Below are 17,734 nucleotides of genomic sequence, written 5' to 3' on the forward strand. Positions count from 1 at the left end.
ATATACATATATATATATTAAGTACTATCTTGCTTTAAATAACCGGCATCAGTATTATATTTTATTTTATTTTAGTAATATTTACCTAGTATTATCTTATTTTTGTAACATTTGAAAAATATTATCTAATTATATAAAAATGTTATTAAAAATTTTTATACAACATTTGTAATATATCACAAAAATAAAATAATAATAATTATATATAATTAGATAATATTTTTAAAATATTATAAAAATTCTTTTTGTTGTAGTATATACCAAAAACATACGTTTGCTGCCCTTGTTGCAATAAAAAGTAATAAAAAATGAATTTTCTTAACTGTCTAATGCTACATAACATATTAATCTTGTCTGGTTATATCTTCTCAACATATTTATCGATATTTGAATATTATATTTAATAAAAATAATAATTTTTTGACGTGTATACAACCATAATAAATTTATGCTGACAAAATTTCAAATTTTTGAGACATGTATACAATCATAATAAATCTATTTATTCTAAGATTTCTGAGAAGTTGAGTTAGATGTGTTGATAAAACAAAGTTCATTTAATTACTTAATGCACTTAAAAATAATTTGCAAATAAAAAAAGCTTTTAGCAAAAATAGAAGCAAAAGATAAAGTAAGAAAAGTGTGTTAAAGATTAAACAGTTATAGTCAAGCATAATATTAAGTTGATGATATAGTTGATTTTTTTTGTCTTAAAACTGTGATACCTTTCAGACTCGTAATCAAACAAAGAGATTTAACGGTTGAAAACAAGAGTTAAGATGAAATCAATGGCTTGAGATATATTCCTAAACCATTTATTCTCTTCATTAGGATAGGTTGTTATGTAAATAGATGGACTGTTATTTCCCTGTTGAATGTTTGGCATATAATATCTACATTATATTATCTTTCTTGTAGAAACCCTTCATCACATTGCTTTTACAGTATTCATGCTAAAATTTAATTTGCAGATCGATTTGACTTGGTCAATAACAAATTATCGTGTGCTGCGTGAGTCGGTTTGCATAGTATTTTTAAATTCTATCGCTTTCTTTACGCTAGACGGATCCTTGCTTGGATCATGGAAGCTGTTGGAAGCAAAAAAAGGATCAGACATATTACGCAACAAAACTATAAACAAGATATAGATGATGAACTTTGACCCTTTAGAGGCAATGAATATCTTAAAGAATTGTTTTGTATGTTATGAAAATATCCAATTATTGTTTGATTATATCATCTCAACATATGTATTAATTGAATATTAAGTTAAATACTGCAAACAGAATTCTAATGTGTGATTAATGATTGAAATTTGTTTCAAGGTATAATATAGATTTTCATGAATCACATCAACAAGAATATATTCCGTCTAGCAATGTCATTTCGTCGAATATATTTGGTTGGTAATTACTAATTAGTAATTTCATAAAAAAAAATTGAAATTGAAAAATAAAAGATATTTGGGGAAAGAAGTACAAAAAAAGTAATTATCTTAGAAAATAACTTTCATTCCTACAAGATATTCACCTCTTATCATGGAAATAAGAAGGATACAAATGAGCATATTTTATACTTCAGAGAATCAACAATTTCTGAGAATACTTTTTCAAATACCAATTATAGGAAGTGACATTCTCAACCTAGAACCATTTCTGATACTTTGATTTAGCAAAAACAAAAGGAGAAAATGAAAATAAAATATCCAACTTTCCTGATATGTTACGTGGTCTGTCACATATCGTTAATGGAGATTATTGTGGATTTGAATAGCTAGTTCAAATACTAAAAAGTAAAAACCCTTTTTTTCATTTATTTCACAATTACTTTAAAAAATAATCATATAATAAGATTATAGTTTAAAAATTTAGCGGGGGCATTTCCACAACTGATTTAGTCTAATTCTCTAAACGCATTAATTTGGTCACAAGAGATACCATCTTCCTCTCCCAAGGTGTTGAGTATCATTTATTAGGAGATTTATAATAGTAAGAAAACTTTTTTTTTTTTTTTGAATCGATCAGACATTCTTGGTGAGGCTAAGTCTTGTTATGCCTTCATGGCGTAAAGCCCTAGACGGATGAATATGGGTCTGGTGAGCTCAAGATTTGGACCGTGGCACCACAACCAAAATGCCATTCTGTCCTCCACGGACCACGGACTCGGTGATTCTTTGTATTTGGGCCATGACTTTAACAGACGTTAGTTAGTCCATTTAGTATTTAGCTTCTATTTTTTTCATAACAAAAAAAAAATCTATTTTTCCTTGCATCCAATAGGATATTCAACACGTTTGTGAAAATTAATGTCTTCTATTAACTGTTGTAGAAAATGTTTTGGTTTGGAGCAAATATATTCGTAACTGATAACGACTAATTTTTTTAAGATGCAAAAATTCCTAAACTGAAATTCATTTATCCCAACAAGGCCTTTTTGACATTTTCGGTAATTGATAGTTAACATAGACTAATTCTGTAATGAATATGTTGATCGCATTTTATTGCGATTAGAATAGCATTTTTACCATTGCTTTCAGAAGCTAATTTGTCAATTCAACGAAAACTAAACGGCATGGCGATGTGGGAAATAGCTAAGAAGAAATAAAAGAAAAAGGAAAAAAACGAAACAAGAAATAAGGTAAAAATTACGGAGTACTCTAAAAAACCTGAAAAAATTGAACTAACTTTGCCTTGGCACATCTATCTATGTATTAGAAGAAATACATTCTAAGGACTTGTTACATTTGCAATTTTGACATGCACAAAATGAGAAGAAGAAAAAAAAAAAAGTTGAAAGTAGCATCAAAATGAGACAACGGGCAGCCGGGCAGGAAGGGGAAACACGAAAACTTATCCCCTGTAGCTGGTTTGATCTACTGTGTATGGAGGTGGATAAGTTGAAGGGGCAACATTTATGTAATCGTATATGCCATAGCTAGTCTGTCCTGAATAGGAACCACTAGACCGGTAACCAGATGGACCCAAACTGTCAACAGGAATAGAGTAGTGCTGTTGTGTTATTCCAGCTGGACTTTGAGCGTGGGAACTTCCATAGGTTGCTGTGTAAGGATTTGCAGTTGCACCTTCGAAAATTGTCTGGCTAGGGTAGTTGAATGGACCAGAAAATCTTGCTCCAGCACCACTGGATTGTCGAGAAGGTGCCAGGTTCCTGCGACTGAAAGATGTTGAGTGCGCATTGTTAAATTTGGCTGATTTAGCTGGACGGGAAGAGCTAGATCCACTGCCTCGAGAGCCTCGCTTGTTCTGAGGTTTAGTTCCGGATGTTGAAATCTTCTTCCTTTCAGCCTTAGTTTTCTCCAGATGGGTAGCCCGCTTCCTCAAATTATCAAGGTCAAACTCTGATTCAAGCTTGTGATCTTCTACACATTTGATTATAGCCTTGATGGAATTCAACTCCGAAGTGCTTGAATCATCCTGAAAAAAGATACACATTTTAAGAATGAAATGCTTCAATGGAATACATTCTCTTTGATTTAACATAAACACTAATGAAACTGAAATCAGAAAGGTACTTATGCAGACCGTTACAGCATGATTATTGTTTCCCCTTTTCGATGTGGTAGTAACATTCTTTTTAAAGTTCTGATGATAGGACTTGAGTAGGTTGATCGGTGAAAATCTTTCAGTCAAACCAGCTTCTGATGCAAAATAAACAGCTTCTATCTCTTTTCCATTTTTAATTAGTTCATCTATAATATCTGCATGAATCATTTACTTTAATTAGTCTATGCAAGAATGTATGCATTGGCCACAAAAAATGAATCACATAAAAAGTTATGCTATATATATATATATATATTCACATCTATTGCATGGAGAAGTGTAAAATTATGACAGTGTCAAATACATCAGAATCAAGGTAAAATCTGCGTGAACTCAATTGCCAATTGATTTAAGCTATGCCATCTTGCTTCTGCTTTACTGCTGAAAAAAAAAAAGAATTAACTCTGCAAAGCAGAGCTACATGCATGCAAAAATGGGTGTGATGGGAAAATTAAGGTGAATTTTTGGAATTATTGAAAATCAAGATATTTGATGAAAGGTTGCTAAGAGGGAATAGAAGACGAGTAGAAGGTTGTGGCTTGTTAACATATATCAATATCAATGAGCAGATGCAACATTGAAAGAGAATATCAGAGCGGTAGCACATAGATATACAGTGAAGTCAATAGAAGTTATTTCTAAGAAAAAGAAGCAAGCAAACTTATCTAAGAATAACTTCAAAATTTCCATAAACCCCTCATGTTAAAATTGTGATGACCCAAAATCTCACATCCCTGTTTTAAATTTTGCTCGACGAACCAAACTCTTGGGGATCAATCAGAATTCCCTTCCTCTTGAAATTCATGAATATAGGAAAGAGAATACCATATCCACATACTAAGAGATAAAAAAAAGAAGCTAATACGCAAGGAGCCCCCCTTCAACTATGGTTATATGCAGAAAACCCAGCATTTACAAAACTCCCCGATGTGACTTACTGAATGCAGAAATTTATCCAGAAAATGATACAGGACTTGCATAAGGACATGTGTCATTAGGAGATTTAATGAGTTAGTTAATTCTGTTAAACTTCCAGTTTGGGAAGTTGTTAGTCTGTTAGAGAATTGCTGCTATATAGCAGATTGTAAAGAATAGCTCGGGATATACAATGAAATCTCTGAAAATTCATATAATTCAATAAATTCTTCTTGTTCGGATTCCATTCAATTCTTTGGATTCCCTACCCTTCTTGGTTGTTCTTCGAGACAATTGATCCTCCTAGAAGAACCCTAACAATTGGTATCAGAAGGTGACCTTCCAACCATGTTTTTGCCATGGCCAACAACACACGCTCTGTTCGTGATGACTTTGAGAGCTTTAAGGCTTCAATGGAGGCGCGTTTCTTAGACATGGGAACTTCATTGGAAGCCCGCTTCATGGACATTGGGGCTTCCCTAAAGAACAGTCTTGAGGAGATGTTCCGTAACCGTGAAAACCACACTTTCCCTGGTAATGGTAATCAATCTCGCCCTTACTCTTGTCATACCCGGTTGGCTAGGCTAGATTTTCCTCGCTTCAATGGTGATGGTGTGAAACAATGGTTAATCCAATGTGAAACTTTTTTTTCTGTCGATGGTACACCGGAGGATTACAAAGTTCGGTTGACAGTGATTCATTTCGAGGACAAAGCCCTGCAATGGCACAGTGCCTATGTCAAGAATGTAGGTTTATCAAATCTTCCATCTTGGGATGAATACACCAAGATCTTGATTGCTCGTTTTGGCGAGGTATGCGAGGATCCTATGGCTGAATTGATGAGGTTAAGACAAGAATTCTGTTCAGGAATATCATGAAATTTTTGATCGAATAGTTTCTCAAGTGGAACTCTCGGAGGTCAATCAATTGAGCTGTTTTTTGGGCGGATTGAAGCAGGACGTGCAGATGATGGTTAGGATGTTCCAACCCACCTCTGTGATGAAAGCTTTTTCGTTGGCCAAGATGTATGAATCTGCAAACAGCACTAATTCTCAACCTAAACCATTTTCCAAACAACTTAAACCAACCTTATTACCTAGCTCTTCCAAAAACCTGGAAATCAACCGACCCAAACCACAAACTACTAGAAGTTTAACCCCTGCTTATATGAATGAAAGGAGAGCCAAAGGTCTCTGCTACTTTTGTGATGAACCATTCACCCCTGCTCATAGCTTAACCCACAAGAAATTACAGATCCATGTCTTGGAGTTGGAGGAGGCCAATGATTCTGATGAGGAAACCCCACCAGCAGTGGAAACAGATGCAAGCAATGTGGTTGAACCTTTAATTTCAGTTAATGCCTTGACTGGAGTTACTAGCTTTAGAACAATGAGGGTCACTGGACTTTTCAAAAAGAAACCTCTGCATATCCTAATTGACAGTGGAAGCACTCATAATTTCCTGGATGTTCACCTGGCCAAAAAGCTGGGATGCGAGATTTCTAGCATGGATCCTTTGAGTGTCACGGTGGCTGATGGTGCTAGGGTGCAGATCAACAGTATGGTCAAAGGATTTTCATGGCTGCTGCATAATGCATTCTTCAAATCTGACATGCTGCTGTTACCTTTGGGATGTTGTGACATGGTGCTGGGTATCGAATGGTTGATTACATTAGGGGATATCACTTGGAACTTTGAGAAATTGACCATGGAGTTTATGGTGAATGGTAGGAGGCTTGTGTTGAGGGGCACCACAGGTACAGGACTTAAGACAGTCAGGAAACAACGGTTGGATAAGACCCTTTTAGCTGGAGTCCACATATCCATGCTACAGGTGTGTGAAACAGGAGAAGGTGTTTTATTACACTCCTTATCAACCCATGCTGATTCCATTGCTGTTCCTAACAACATTGAGAAATTGTTGTTGGATTTTGAAGATGTGTTTCAGGAGCCAACTACTCTTCCCCCTAAAAGAGCTGAACATGATCATAGAATTCCGCTGGTTCAAGGTACAAATCCTGTGAATAAAAGGCCCTATAGATATGCAAAGCAACAAAAAGACATCATTGATGGAATCATACGGGAATACTTGAAATCGGGCATCATTCAGAACAGTAGCAGTTCTTATTCTAGCCCAGTTGTTTTGGTTGGTAAAAAGGATGGTGGCTGGAGACTTTGCATAGATTACAGGGAGTTGAATAAAGGAACAGTAAAGAACAGGTTTCCTATCCCTTTAGTAGATGACTTGCTAGATGAGTTACATGGTTCCAAAATCTTTTCTAAACTTGATTTGAGATCTGGCTACAATCAAGTTCGAGTGGCTGATGAGGATGTGCACAAGACAGCTTTTAAGACTCACTCGGGGCATTATGAATACTTGGTTATGCCCTTTGGGCTGACAAATGCCCCTGCCACTTTTCAAGGACTCATGAATACTGTGTTTCAAGAATTTTTACGGAAGTTTGTCTTGATATTTTTTTGATGATATTTTAGTATATAGCACCTGTCTTGAGGACCATTTGGTTCATTTATACCAAGTCCTATCCATTATGAGAAACCATTCACTACTTGCCAAGAAATCCAAGTGCTACTTTGGAGTTACAAAGGTGGAGTATTTGGGACATTTCATCACAGAAAAGGGTGTTGCTACAGATCCTGCTAAGATAATTGCTGTGCAACAATGGCCTTTACCCCAATCTGTGAAGCAATTAAGAGGATTCTTGGGATTGGCGGGCTACTATAGACGATTTGTCAACCGGTATAGCACCATAGCTAGACCATTGCATGACATGCTCAAGAAGGATGGTTTTAGTTGGTTAGAGGAAGCTAAGTGTGCTTTTCAGAAATTAAAAACCCAATTGAGCAACACACCAGTTCTAGCCTTACCTAATTTCTCTAAAGAATTTGTGCTTGAGGTAGATGCATCCGGACAAGGAGTTGGAGCTGTTTTAATGCAGGACCGACATCCAATAGCCTACATTAGTAGGAGCTTTAATCAGCAGCAGCAAGCACTTTCAACTTATGAGAAGGAACTGCTAGGAGTTATGTTTGCAGTTCAGAAATGGAGACACTACTTACTACCTAAGAAGTTTACTATAAGAACTGATCATCAAAGTCTAAAGTACATTCTAGATCAACGGTTTTCTACGGCAATCCAGCAGAAGTGGCTAATTAAATTGATGGAGTTTGATTTCAATATTGAATATAAGCAAGGGCGTGAGAATGTAGCTGCTGATGCATTATCCAGGATGAATTGTTCAGCTCTACTAGTTCATCAAGCTACTTCAGAGTTACTGAATTCAATTAAAAACACTTGGCAAGCTGATGTAAACTTACAAAGGATCATCATGGAGTTGCAGGCTGACAATGCTTCTCATAAGCAGTTTTCTTGGCAGAGGGGAGAGCTGAGAAGGAAAGGGAAATTGGTAGTTGGTAAAGATCAGGAAGTAAGAAGACAAATTCTGGTATGGTTACATGCTTCTGCATGTGGGGGACATTCGGGTAGAGATTCTACTCTTCACAGGGTAAAATCAGTAGTGTATTGGAAGGGCATGACCAAGGATGTTAGGAGGTTTGTACAGCAATGCCAAGTGTGCCAGAGGAGCAAGTATGATACTACTGCATCACCTGGGTTGCTGCAGCCATTACCCATTCCAGACCATGTATGGCAGCATATTACAATGGATTTTATAGAAGGATTGCCTAATTCTTTTGGCAAGCAAGTTATCTTTGTAGTAGTTGATAGATTGAGCAAAGCAGCCCACTTTATGGCCTTACAACACCCTTACACAGCTGCAACAGTAGCTCAATGCTTCCTAGATAATGTTTTCAAACTACACGGATTTCCCACTACCATTACAAGTGATAGGGATTCTGTGTTTGTAAGTCGGTTTTGGAAGGAGTTTATGGCAGTCCAAGGCGTTCAAATCCAGCTTTCCACTGCTTACCATCCTCAAACAGATGGTCAGACAGAAGTGGTTAACAGATGTGTTGAAACATACTTGAGGTGTATGTGCTGTGATGAACCTAAACAGTGGTCCAAATGGCTTCCTTTGGCTGAATGGTGGTATAACACCACTTATCATAGTTCTATAAAAGCTAGCCCCTATGAAATTGTGTATGGACAGACTCCCCCTACTTATTTGCCATATCTACCAGGAGAGTCTAAAGTGGAGTTAGTAGACAGAAGTTTACAAAAGAGGGAGGAAATGCTTAAACTAGCCAAATTTCACATGAAAAGGGCACAGGAGAGGATGAAACAGTTAGCAGATAAACATAGATCAGAAAGGGAATTTCAGGTTGGGGATTTGGTTTTTGTCAAGCTCCATCCATATAGACAAATATTTGTGGCATTTAGAAGGAATGCAAAGCTGGCTCCTAAATACTATGGACCTTATCCAGTCCTTGAAAAGATTGGTGCTGTGGCTTATAAGGTACAATTACCAGCTAATTCTTTGATACATAATGTGTTTCATGTTTCACAATTGAAGAAATTGGTAGGGGAAGCACACACTTCAACAGATTGTCCAATATCAGAAGAAGAAGCTGTCACCAAGGAACCTGAAGCTATCATTGACAGAACCACTGTGAAGAGAGGTTACAAGGCTGTTACCAAAGTTCTGGTTAAGTGGAAGTATCAGCTGTATGAAGATGCTACCTGGGAGTTCTATTATGACTTGAAGAAGAAGTTTCCAAACTTCAATCCTTGAGGACAAGGACTTGCATAAGGGGAAGGGATTGATACAGGACTTGCATAAGGACACGTGTCATTAGGAGATTTAATGAGTTGGTTAATTCTGTTAAACTTCCAGTTTGGGAAGTTGTTAGTCTGTTAGAGAATTGCTGCTATATAGCAGATTGTAAAGAATAGCTCGGGATATACAATGAAATCTCTGAAAATTCATATAATTCAATAAATTCTTCTTGTTCGGATTCCATTCAATTCTTTGGATTCCCTACCCTTCTTGGTTGTTCTTCGAGACAATTGATCCTCCTAGAAGAACCCTAACAGAAAACCTGTTAACCCTATCCAAACCCTAAAATCTTAACTACTAATATTTCTCAAGCGTCAAGCTCATTTCCACCATTTTCCACTACCACCCTCGTAATTTTATTTTTGTTGTCACACTTTCATACTAAAAGACTCCCCTTTTCCTCATCCCTCACAAACTATTAGTGAATTATATGCATATATACGAGTTTTATAAGTTGCATACGATCTTACTATCCTTGTCATGATCCCACAATTTACAATCTTATTTCTCTTTTCTGATCCGGAGTAGAATATCAAGTTTGACTAGCATGGCACAGAGAAATGCTTTCAAATCTTTAAAGACTATTATTTCTAAGGAAAAGAAATGCTTTAAGAAAAATAAATAAATTTCAATAAGCTCCACTGTAATTAAAATTTTGATGTACCAAAATCTCATAGCATGTTCTAAAGTTTGCTCCCCATACCAATCATTTGGATATCTATCAAATCCCCTTCCTCTAAGTACTGATTAATATAGAAAATAGAATACCATACCAACATACTAAGGGATATAAAAATGAGCTAATTAATATGCAACGAACCCCCTTCAACTATCAATCTATCATCATGAGCAGAAATCCCAGCTATACTATAAACACCCCAACATGACTCCCTGAACTTAGAAACATGGGCAGACAGCCTGTTAACTCTCTATCCAAACCCTAAATGACCAACTACTAATTTTTCTCAGCTCATCCCCACCATAAAAATTCAGCTCCCTTCATTTCCAACCCCTCCCTTCCATCTGTCTCTGCCACTGCTGCAGAGCACAGATGGAATGGACCCCATTTCCAAATTCCTTTGACTAATTAGAAAAGACAAGTGGTTGCCATAGTCGATGCCACCATCACCAGATACATCCCACACCTGATGCTACATTACTTTCATCCTAATTTTGGAGAAATAATCGCTTTCTTTTGAAAAGCTCTCTGAGGAATTTACAAAGAACAACAACAATAACAACTATTTTCCCCCAAAATAAGCTAATCCACATGCATTGTAAGGAGAAGGATAGGACCTTGAAGGGTGGGTACCAAAGGCAATTTAAGCAGCACTGACAACAGGCGTTAAGGTATTGAATATAGAGTATAGAGTAAACATAAAATGTGTACAAAACACTGAAAAAAATGTAGCATGTTCCAAACCGAACCTATGATTTTGTCCCCGAATTGCAATGAAGCTGCAAGCTTGGCCATGTCCCTTCTAGAAGCAAACTCCATAACGAACTTCCTGAGATAATCATCATCAAACCTGGACCTCAACCCGAAGCACACCACCATCTGAAGAAACATAACAACTTCAGCGGCACCACTCTCCGATTCCCCATCCAATAGCCCCTTCCATGACTCCACAACCTTAACCGCTCTCTCCACGATCCTTCTAGAATATTCCCTCGGCTCCGAAACCATGAGCGCCTGAATCACGAGCCCGCACGCCCACCTCTTGTCCGTCACCCCCGACTTCGCCACCTTGCTCTTCAGAAACTCCTCCACGGCCTCCACCACCACCCGCGGCGGGTCCACCGCCTCCGCCATCGCCGCCGCTATCTCCGCCCGAAGCGACGCCGACTCCTTCCGCTTCGAGACCACGAACCGCAGCAGCGCCGCCGCGTCCATCTTCCGCGAGAGGGACCTGAGGGAGGCCGAGAGGTCGGGTTCCGGCGGCGCGGTGGAGCGGAGCTCGGCGAGCGCGGCCTCCTTCTGGTCCTCGATGCGGGCGGCGGCTGCGGACTCGCGCTCCGGGATGGAGGCTTCGCGGTGGTGGAGGGATTCTAGGGTTTCCTTGGAGCTGGATTCGAGGGCTTGGAGCTTGGAATCGAGGAATTGGGATTTCACGGTGAGGGAATTTTGGAGGGAGGAGAAGTGCTTGGAGAGGATGGTGAAGAGATTGGTGCATTTGGCGAGGATGGTTTTCTTTGCTTCTAGTTCGTCGAAGAATTGGTGGACCCTGTCGGAGGGTGCCGCCATTGGAGGGTGCTTTCGCTCTGTTCTCAAACTAAAACCCTAATTAACCGTTCAGATTCAGAGGAAGAGCAACATTTCGATTTTCGAGTTGCTTCAACTTCCACATTCCGGTAACTATGGACGATTCGTGTTTCTTTCTACCGGAAGTGCCGAACAATGGATGATGATGATTTTTTTTTTTCGTCTTCTGCTAAAATGTTCAAAATTTTAATTAGAATTTACAATTTTTATTACATTTTCATTCATCGTAATAAAATTTGAATAATAACATTAATTCATTTAAAATAATTTTTAATTAATTTATAATATATGATTTTTTATATTTTAAATTCAATGAAAAATGAAAGAAAATGGATGATTTGCTGGCTTTCTTAACAGTATTTTTTTTTTTAAATCATTTAGCCGAAAATTAAGAAATATTTTTATTTACATGTTTGTGATCATTTTTGTTGCATGGTATTGGTAGGTTATTGTATAAACGCTTTGTTCGTGTGTATTTGCTTCGTGTTTCCTTAATAAGGATGATAATGATAAAATTTGTTCATGGAAATATTTATATATAGATAATTACATAAAATAATCATTTAATATAATTATTTAAGTATAAAAATATATTTTAAAATTTTATGAATTATAATTAAATTGTTAATTTTAGAACTAAATTATAAAAATATTAAAATAAAATTTTATTTAAAATTTTTGAATAATTAAAAAATATATCAAATTAGTCTTAAAATTATATATCATTCTCAATTTAGTTCTCAATTCTAATAAAACTCAAAAAATTCCTAAAAATATAATGTGTCACTCATTTAAATATTTCTGTTAAATAAGTTCTATTTTATTAAATGGAAATGTGTACATACATATATATATATATGTCATTACTCAAATGGGATATAATTTCATTAGAAAATTTTGTTTAGTATTTACATCAATACAATTCATTTCATTTAGGACATAAGTATTTTTCACAATCATGATCGATAGTTTTTAGAGAATCTAAAACATTCATTGCATATTAAAAAAAATAATTTTTTCAACATCTTTTTTATACGCAAAATAAAAATCTCATCAAAATTTTATTCTTCTATCAAATTCAAATTCAGAATTTTGTCTCCTTAAATAATTAAAACTTATATGGAATCCTCAATTCCAGAATTTCTCAACATAAAATAACCAATCAACTCAATAACTTATATTTAATAAATCAACAACAATTACTAAAAGGAACACTATTTTACAAACAGTGTCCATACAAGAAACATGTAATTATTTTGTTAACACAATATATATATATAGATTTTATGTCCACTTTTGAATTTATAGCCTTGCTCAGATTTTTTAGTTGCCCTAATAACTTTAACCGTAACAAGTGGCACCCAGAGTCAAATTTTAATTCAAAATGAATACGACAGTGGATCCCTATAATTTGAAATTGTTAGTGTTGAGTCAAATATGAAATGAGTAAACTAGAGAAAAAACAGTCTGAAATTCTTCGACGACGAAGTTTTACTGCTTCAAATGAAATATAGAATGAAAGGTTGGCGATGTCTTTGTTATGAAATGATGGTTAAGGTGTTACTTTCTTAGAGGTTATTAGGAATTCTGTTTGACATTTGTTCAGGAAAAAAATAGAGATAATTCCCCATGTTAGTGCTGTGCATGATCTAGCTTCTTCGAGGATAAACCTATATTGATAGTGACTTTGGCTCATTCGGAGATTCCTACAAACAACATGATTGACTTTTTAGCTTGCAGCAAAATAATTCATCACATTAATTTTATATAATTCATGATTTAGTTAATTAATTACTTTGTTTAGGATTGATATTTTTGCTTTGAGCAAGCAACCACAGAAGGAGAAAATAGAGCATAAACACAACACAACACAACACTGAAGTTCGGAACATAGACCACATAATAGTTAACGTTTTTCTTTTATGTCCTCAGCCATGACACTATCAGCTTGTTTGTTTGGAAATCCATTTTTTTAACGAAAATCCTAAACCCTAAACGTAAAAATACTCTTTCCAAAACATCAAAATATAAAGCAGTTTTTTTTATCTTTTCCGTTGAGTAGTGTAAGTTTGCAAAATTTTAAGAATAAAGAAACACACACTATATATATTTCTTCTAGGAAATAAACAAAAAAAATTAACACGACAGTGGCAGATATATTCTTTTCTTCTTGATGGAGAAATTTCATTATCCTTTTCCCCAAGCTCTCTTCCCCCTCTCAGTGGTTGTGTAAACTAAAGACACTAATCAATAGACAAATTTGAAGAACCATCAATGAAACTAATTTTCACCAAGTGATTTGCACATACGTGTACTGACAAACTTTATAAATATGAATCTAAATGTTGAGGGGAGAATGGATCGCCATGTCTCGAACCTGCCACGTAATATTGGTCTAACAATTATGAGGAAATTAACCACAAGACCAAGCTCAAAAAACAAAAGATATACAATACAGACATAAGACATAACCATAGGTGGCATTCAGCATATTCAATTCCCCTTTCTTGTTACAAGTAATATAGAGGGATCGGCAAAGCGAACAGAAAAAGATCTAGAGAGATTATCTGGTTCATCAAGTGCAGTCCCTTGATCGAAATTCTGAGAATAAGTGTATTGATCATAAGGGGCCCGAAAGGGTGATGCAGACTCAAAAAGCTTCTTCTTCTCTTTCTTGAGCTTCAACCACAACAGTTTCCACCTCAACTTGCCTGTTCCAATAGCTGATATCGAGTTTGCATGCTCAATCTCGTTGTGACACTTTCCCAATTGGATTGTTCTGCTGGAATTGCGCCAATTTTTGATATCCATGCTGCACTAGAACAAAAGGTTCCAGCTCCTAGGAAGCTCAAAGTCACACGCCAAAGAGTGTAAATAAGCATAGTGAGAAGTGACAAAACTTTAGAATATAAAAAAGCACATGGTATTGGATTGGCTATTATTTTATTTTTATATTTTTGGCTTCATTTGCCAAAGTAAAGCTAACCAGCTAACCTCAAAGGAAAAAAAACCCTCTCACTTCAATTAAAAATTAAAAACACAGGTACCTGCGCCACCAAATATTTCTACCCTGATTATGTGGATCACATTCTGCATAGTAATAACTCAGGCACGTGACAGACTGCATGTCATTGCTACGTGCAACTCTTTTCCAGGACAACTATGCCATGTGTATATGTGTGTGCCTAATACTAGTTACATGATGAACATCTGGAACAGCCTATATTAATCCCTTGGCTTAGTTTGTTTCTTAAGATTTATTCATATCCTTATGATAATACAGATTGTAGCATCTATATTGATAGAAAATATATAAACACACATTTTTCAATCAAGCATACAAGTGGCATTTTACTAGCTAGTGCCTTGATATAATTTTCTTTATTTGATATCGTGCATTTGGCCGGAGACATAATGCTTAGGAGCTGAAGTTCCAGTTCCGTTAACTTGATACTTGCATGCATATGCCACATGAATAGCAAGATTGAGCAATGAGCAGCACTCGCTATTCATTTGGCCACATCAGCAATGTACTGTTTGGTATAAAAGAAATAGTTATTTAGAATTTGTTGGTACTGGGGCTAATTATTTACGGGCGTTTATTTCGTCTAATTTTTTAGTTCATTTAAATTCATATAAGATTCCTCCATGTATGAATAATTTTACACACACACATATATATATATATATATATATATATATATATATATATATAAATAAAAGAATCACTTAATCTACTCAATAACTCATATTTTCTATATAATTTTAATAATTTAATTATTAAATGAAAAATTTTAATTTATAAATCAATTTACAAAAGTTTTTAAAAGATTTAAAAATTATTTAATTCTCCATTTCATTAATTCAACTTGACGAATCATAAAAATATTTTATATGTTAATTTGAACTAATGAAATAGAGTACCAAATATTTTTCTAAAATTTTAAAATTTTACAGACTTGATTTATGCATTAAAATATTTTAATTCAATGATTGAATGTTGAAATTTAATATAAAAAATGAGTTATTGAGTGAAATAAGTGTAGGTAGATTAATTATTGAAATAAGTGAATCTCTTCTCTCTATATATATAGATTTTAAATATCTTTTTTATCCATAAAAATAGGGAGTAACACCTCTATGATTACTAAATATGAAACCAATGATATACTATAAATCTTAAATATTTGGTAGAGACATTCATATAACTATCGAACAAAAAGTTAATGATATATTAAGGATCTAAAATATATATTAAATAACTAATATATGTACTATACATCGCATAGTGATATACTGATATATTGTTTTATTATGTAGAAAAAAAATATAATTATAATTATAATGTGATTATAAATATTTAAATTAAAATTAAGTCAAAATTTAATTTTATTATTCTTATCGAATAATATTCAATACGATTAAAATATATTTAAAATAATATGATTGGAATGGATAATATAAACAAAAATAAGATTAAAGATATAAATTTCTATCATTCGGACAAAATAAAAATTTAAAGTTATTTAAAATAATAATATTTACAATTTAAGTCGGACAATCTTTTGTTCAAGTAAATGTAGATTGAACAATCTAGGAAACATTAATTGTTTTAACCAAAAGTTTTCCAAACTTTATTAAAAATCTCTAAAACTATAGAATTCCTAGATTATATCTAATTAATAATTACACATAGAAATGGGAAATAAATTTGTATCTGCAAATACTATTTGAATTTACTCTAAGTTTGAGATAGAATATCTAATTTGACCTAGTACAAGTATGGATAATATTCAATTTATTAAATTGGGTATGAGAACAGGGACATGGATGGATATATACTTACTCACTATATATGTACTCGTCCTTGTCCCTGTCTTATCTCTGCTTTAAATTTTTAAAAACTTAATTTACTTTTTTTAAGATTTACTTGAGATTTGTAACACCGTACATTTTTATTAACTATTGTTGATTTTGTTGATTTACGGTGAATTGTTGTCTAATTGTTGAAAAACTTTGGAATTATAAAATTCCTAATGAGTTTAATTGTTTAAGGGTTTTTTTGGGTATAAATTTAGTTTAACTTATAAAAGGGAAGGTATATAAAATTTTCTTTAAGACTTAAATTTCATAAATTTATTCTTAAAAAAACTTAGAAAGATAGTATAGAGAGAAATGTTCTAGAGCTATTAAGAGTTCTTTTCTTCTACTGACCTCCAAGAGCTTGGAGGATTATTACCCTGATAGTTGTGATTACTCATTAGCGATCCAAGAGCTGAGGGTTGGAGTTGCATGGAGCTCCCTAGAGAGAGAGCTCGAAGCTCACTTCTTTATTCTTTATCATGTTTTCTTTAATTTTGGAGGTAAGGGAAGTTAGACTTGATCTTTGTTGATTGTTGAAGTTGTTATGTATCAAGTGGTTGTTGAATGATTTCATCTTTATTGCTAAGCTTAATGATTTTGAAGTTTTACTTGTGAAACTTTTGGTTCTTTGTCCTCAAAAAGAAGAACTCGATGAATTTAAATGATCTTTGATTGCATGTAAAAATGAGAAGTATATATGAATTGTTAATGATGTGTAATTGTGGATTTTGGCATTGCATGGTTGGATTTACTAATTTTCAGGTGAAGAGAACCAAAAACGTGAATCATATTTTTCCAAAATGCATTTAATTTTATAAATAATTAAAACACATATTTTATCCAAATACATTCTCTAACAAAATAATTTTGGAAGTCTTTTATTAATTAAAACATTCATAATTATTAACAATGTCTAAAATATTTCATAAAATTCCTTTAATTAATTAAAACATTCTTTTAATAATTTTAGAAAACTTAAGATGTTACAAGATATGTATAATTAGGTAAGAGTGAAATAATCTTAAATAAAAAGAGAGACCAAAAGTGACTACAACATAAGTAAATAATTATTTATACCTATTATAAAAAGGATACACGATAAATAAAATAAAATAGTCATTCATATTTTTAACCACTTACAACTATCCATTCAATTTATCTCTTTATTATTTTATTTATAATTTTAAAAAAAATTAAGAGACAGAAATTCCTCTTTTCTCTACTAGTTATTGATAGATTAGATAGTTATTTTTTATATATACATCTTTTTAAATTTACTCTTACGAGATATGTTAATAGAAGAGAAAATTAAAATATAATAAAAAATATAAATATCTATAAAAAAAGGTGAAAACTAAATGGAAGTAACTTTTATAT

At 34.0% G+C, this 17,734-nt stretch overlaps 1 protein-coding gene across 2 annotated transcripts; it reads right to left on the bottom strand.

Moving 5' to 3' along the window:
• Nucleotides 1-2,666: 2,666 nt before the first annotated feature.
• Nucleotides 2,667-11,670, bottom strand: LOC109804027 (FRIGIDA-like protein 4a). Of its 2 annotated transcripts, none has more exons than XM_020365766.3 (3): nt 10,660-11,670; nt 3,549-3,718; nt 2,667-3,434 (listed from the first exon to the last, which is right to left on the bottom strand). In XM_020365766.3, exons 1-3 carry the CDS (start codon nt 11,474-11,476, stop codon nt 2,850-2,852), a joined length of 1,572 nt encoding a protein of 523 aa, XP_020221355.1. In that variant the 5' UTR covers nt 11,477-11,670; the 3' UTR covers nt 2,667-2,849. The 2 variants fall into 2 exon arrangements, with proteins under 2 accessions (XP_020221355.1, XP_020221354.1); XM_020365765.3 differs by having other exon boundaries at nt 3,543-3,718; nt 10,660-11,668.
• Nucleotides 11,671-17,734: the final 6,064 nt, after the last annotated feature.

This window comes from Cajanus cajan, chromosome 2, assembly GCF_000230855.2.
Source record: "Cajanus cajan strain Asha chromosome 2, NIPB_CcT2T_4, whole genome shotgun sequence".
NCBI lineage: Eukaryota > Viridiplantae > Streptophyta > Magnoliopsida > Fabales > Fabaceae > Cajanus > Cajanus cajan.

Excerpts from the sequence above, each read along its gene's own strand:
- LOC109804027 (XM_020365765.3), bottom strand. The coding sequence starts at position 11,476 with ATGGCGGCACCCTCCGACAGGGTCCACCAATTCTTCGACGAACTAGAA. Across the intron at positions 3,719-10,659 it reads ATTCGGGGACAAAATCATAG|ATATTATAGATGAACTAATT; the intron begins GTTCGGTTTGGA and ends TGATTCATGCAG. Across the intron at positions 3,435-3,542 it reads ACAATAATCATGCTGTAACG|GATGATTCAAGCACTTCGGA; the intron begins GTCTGCATAAGT and ends ATCTTTTTTCAG.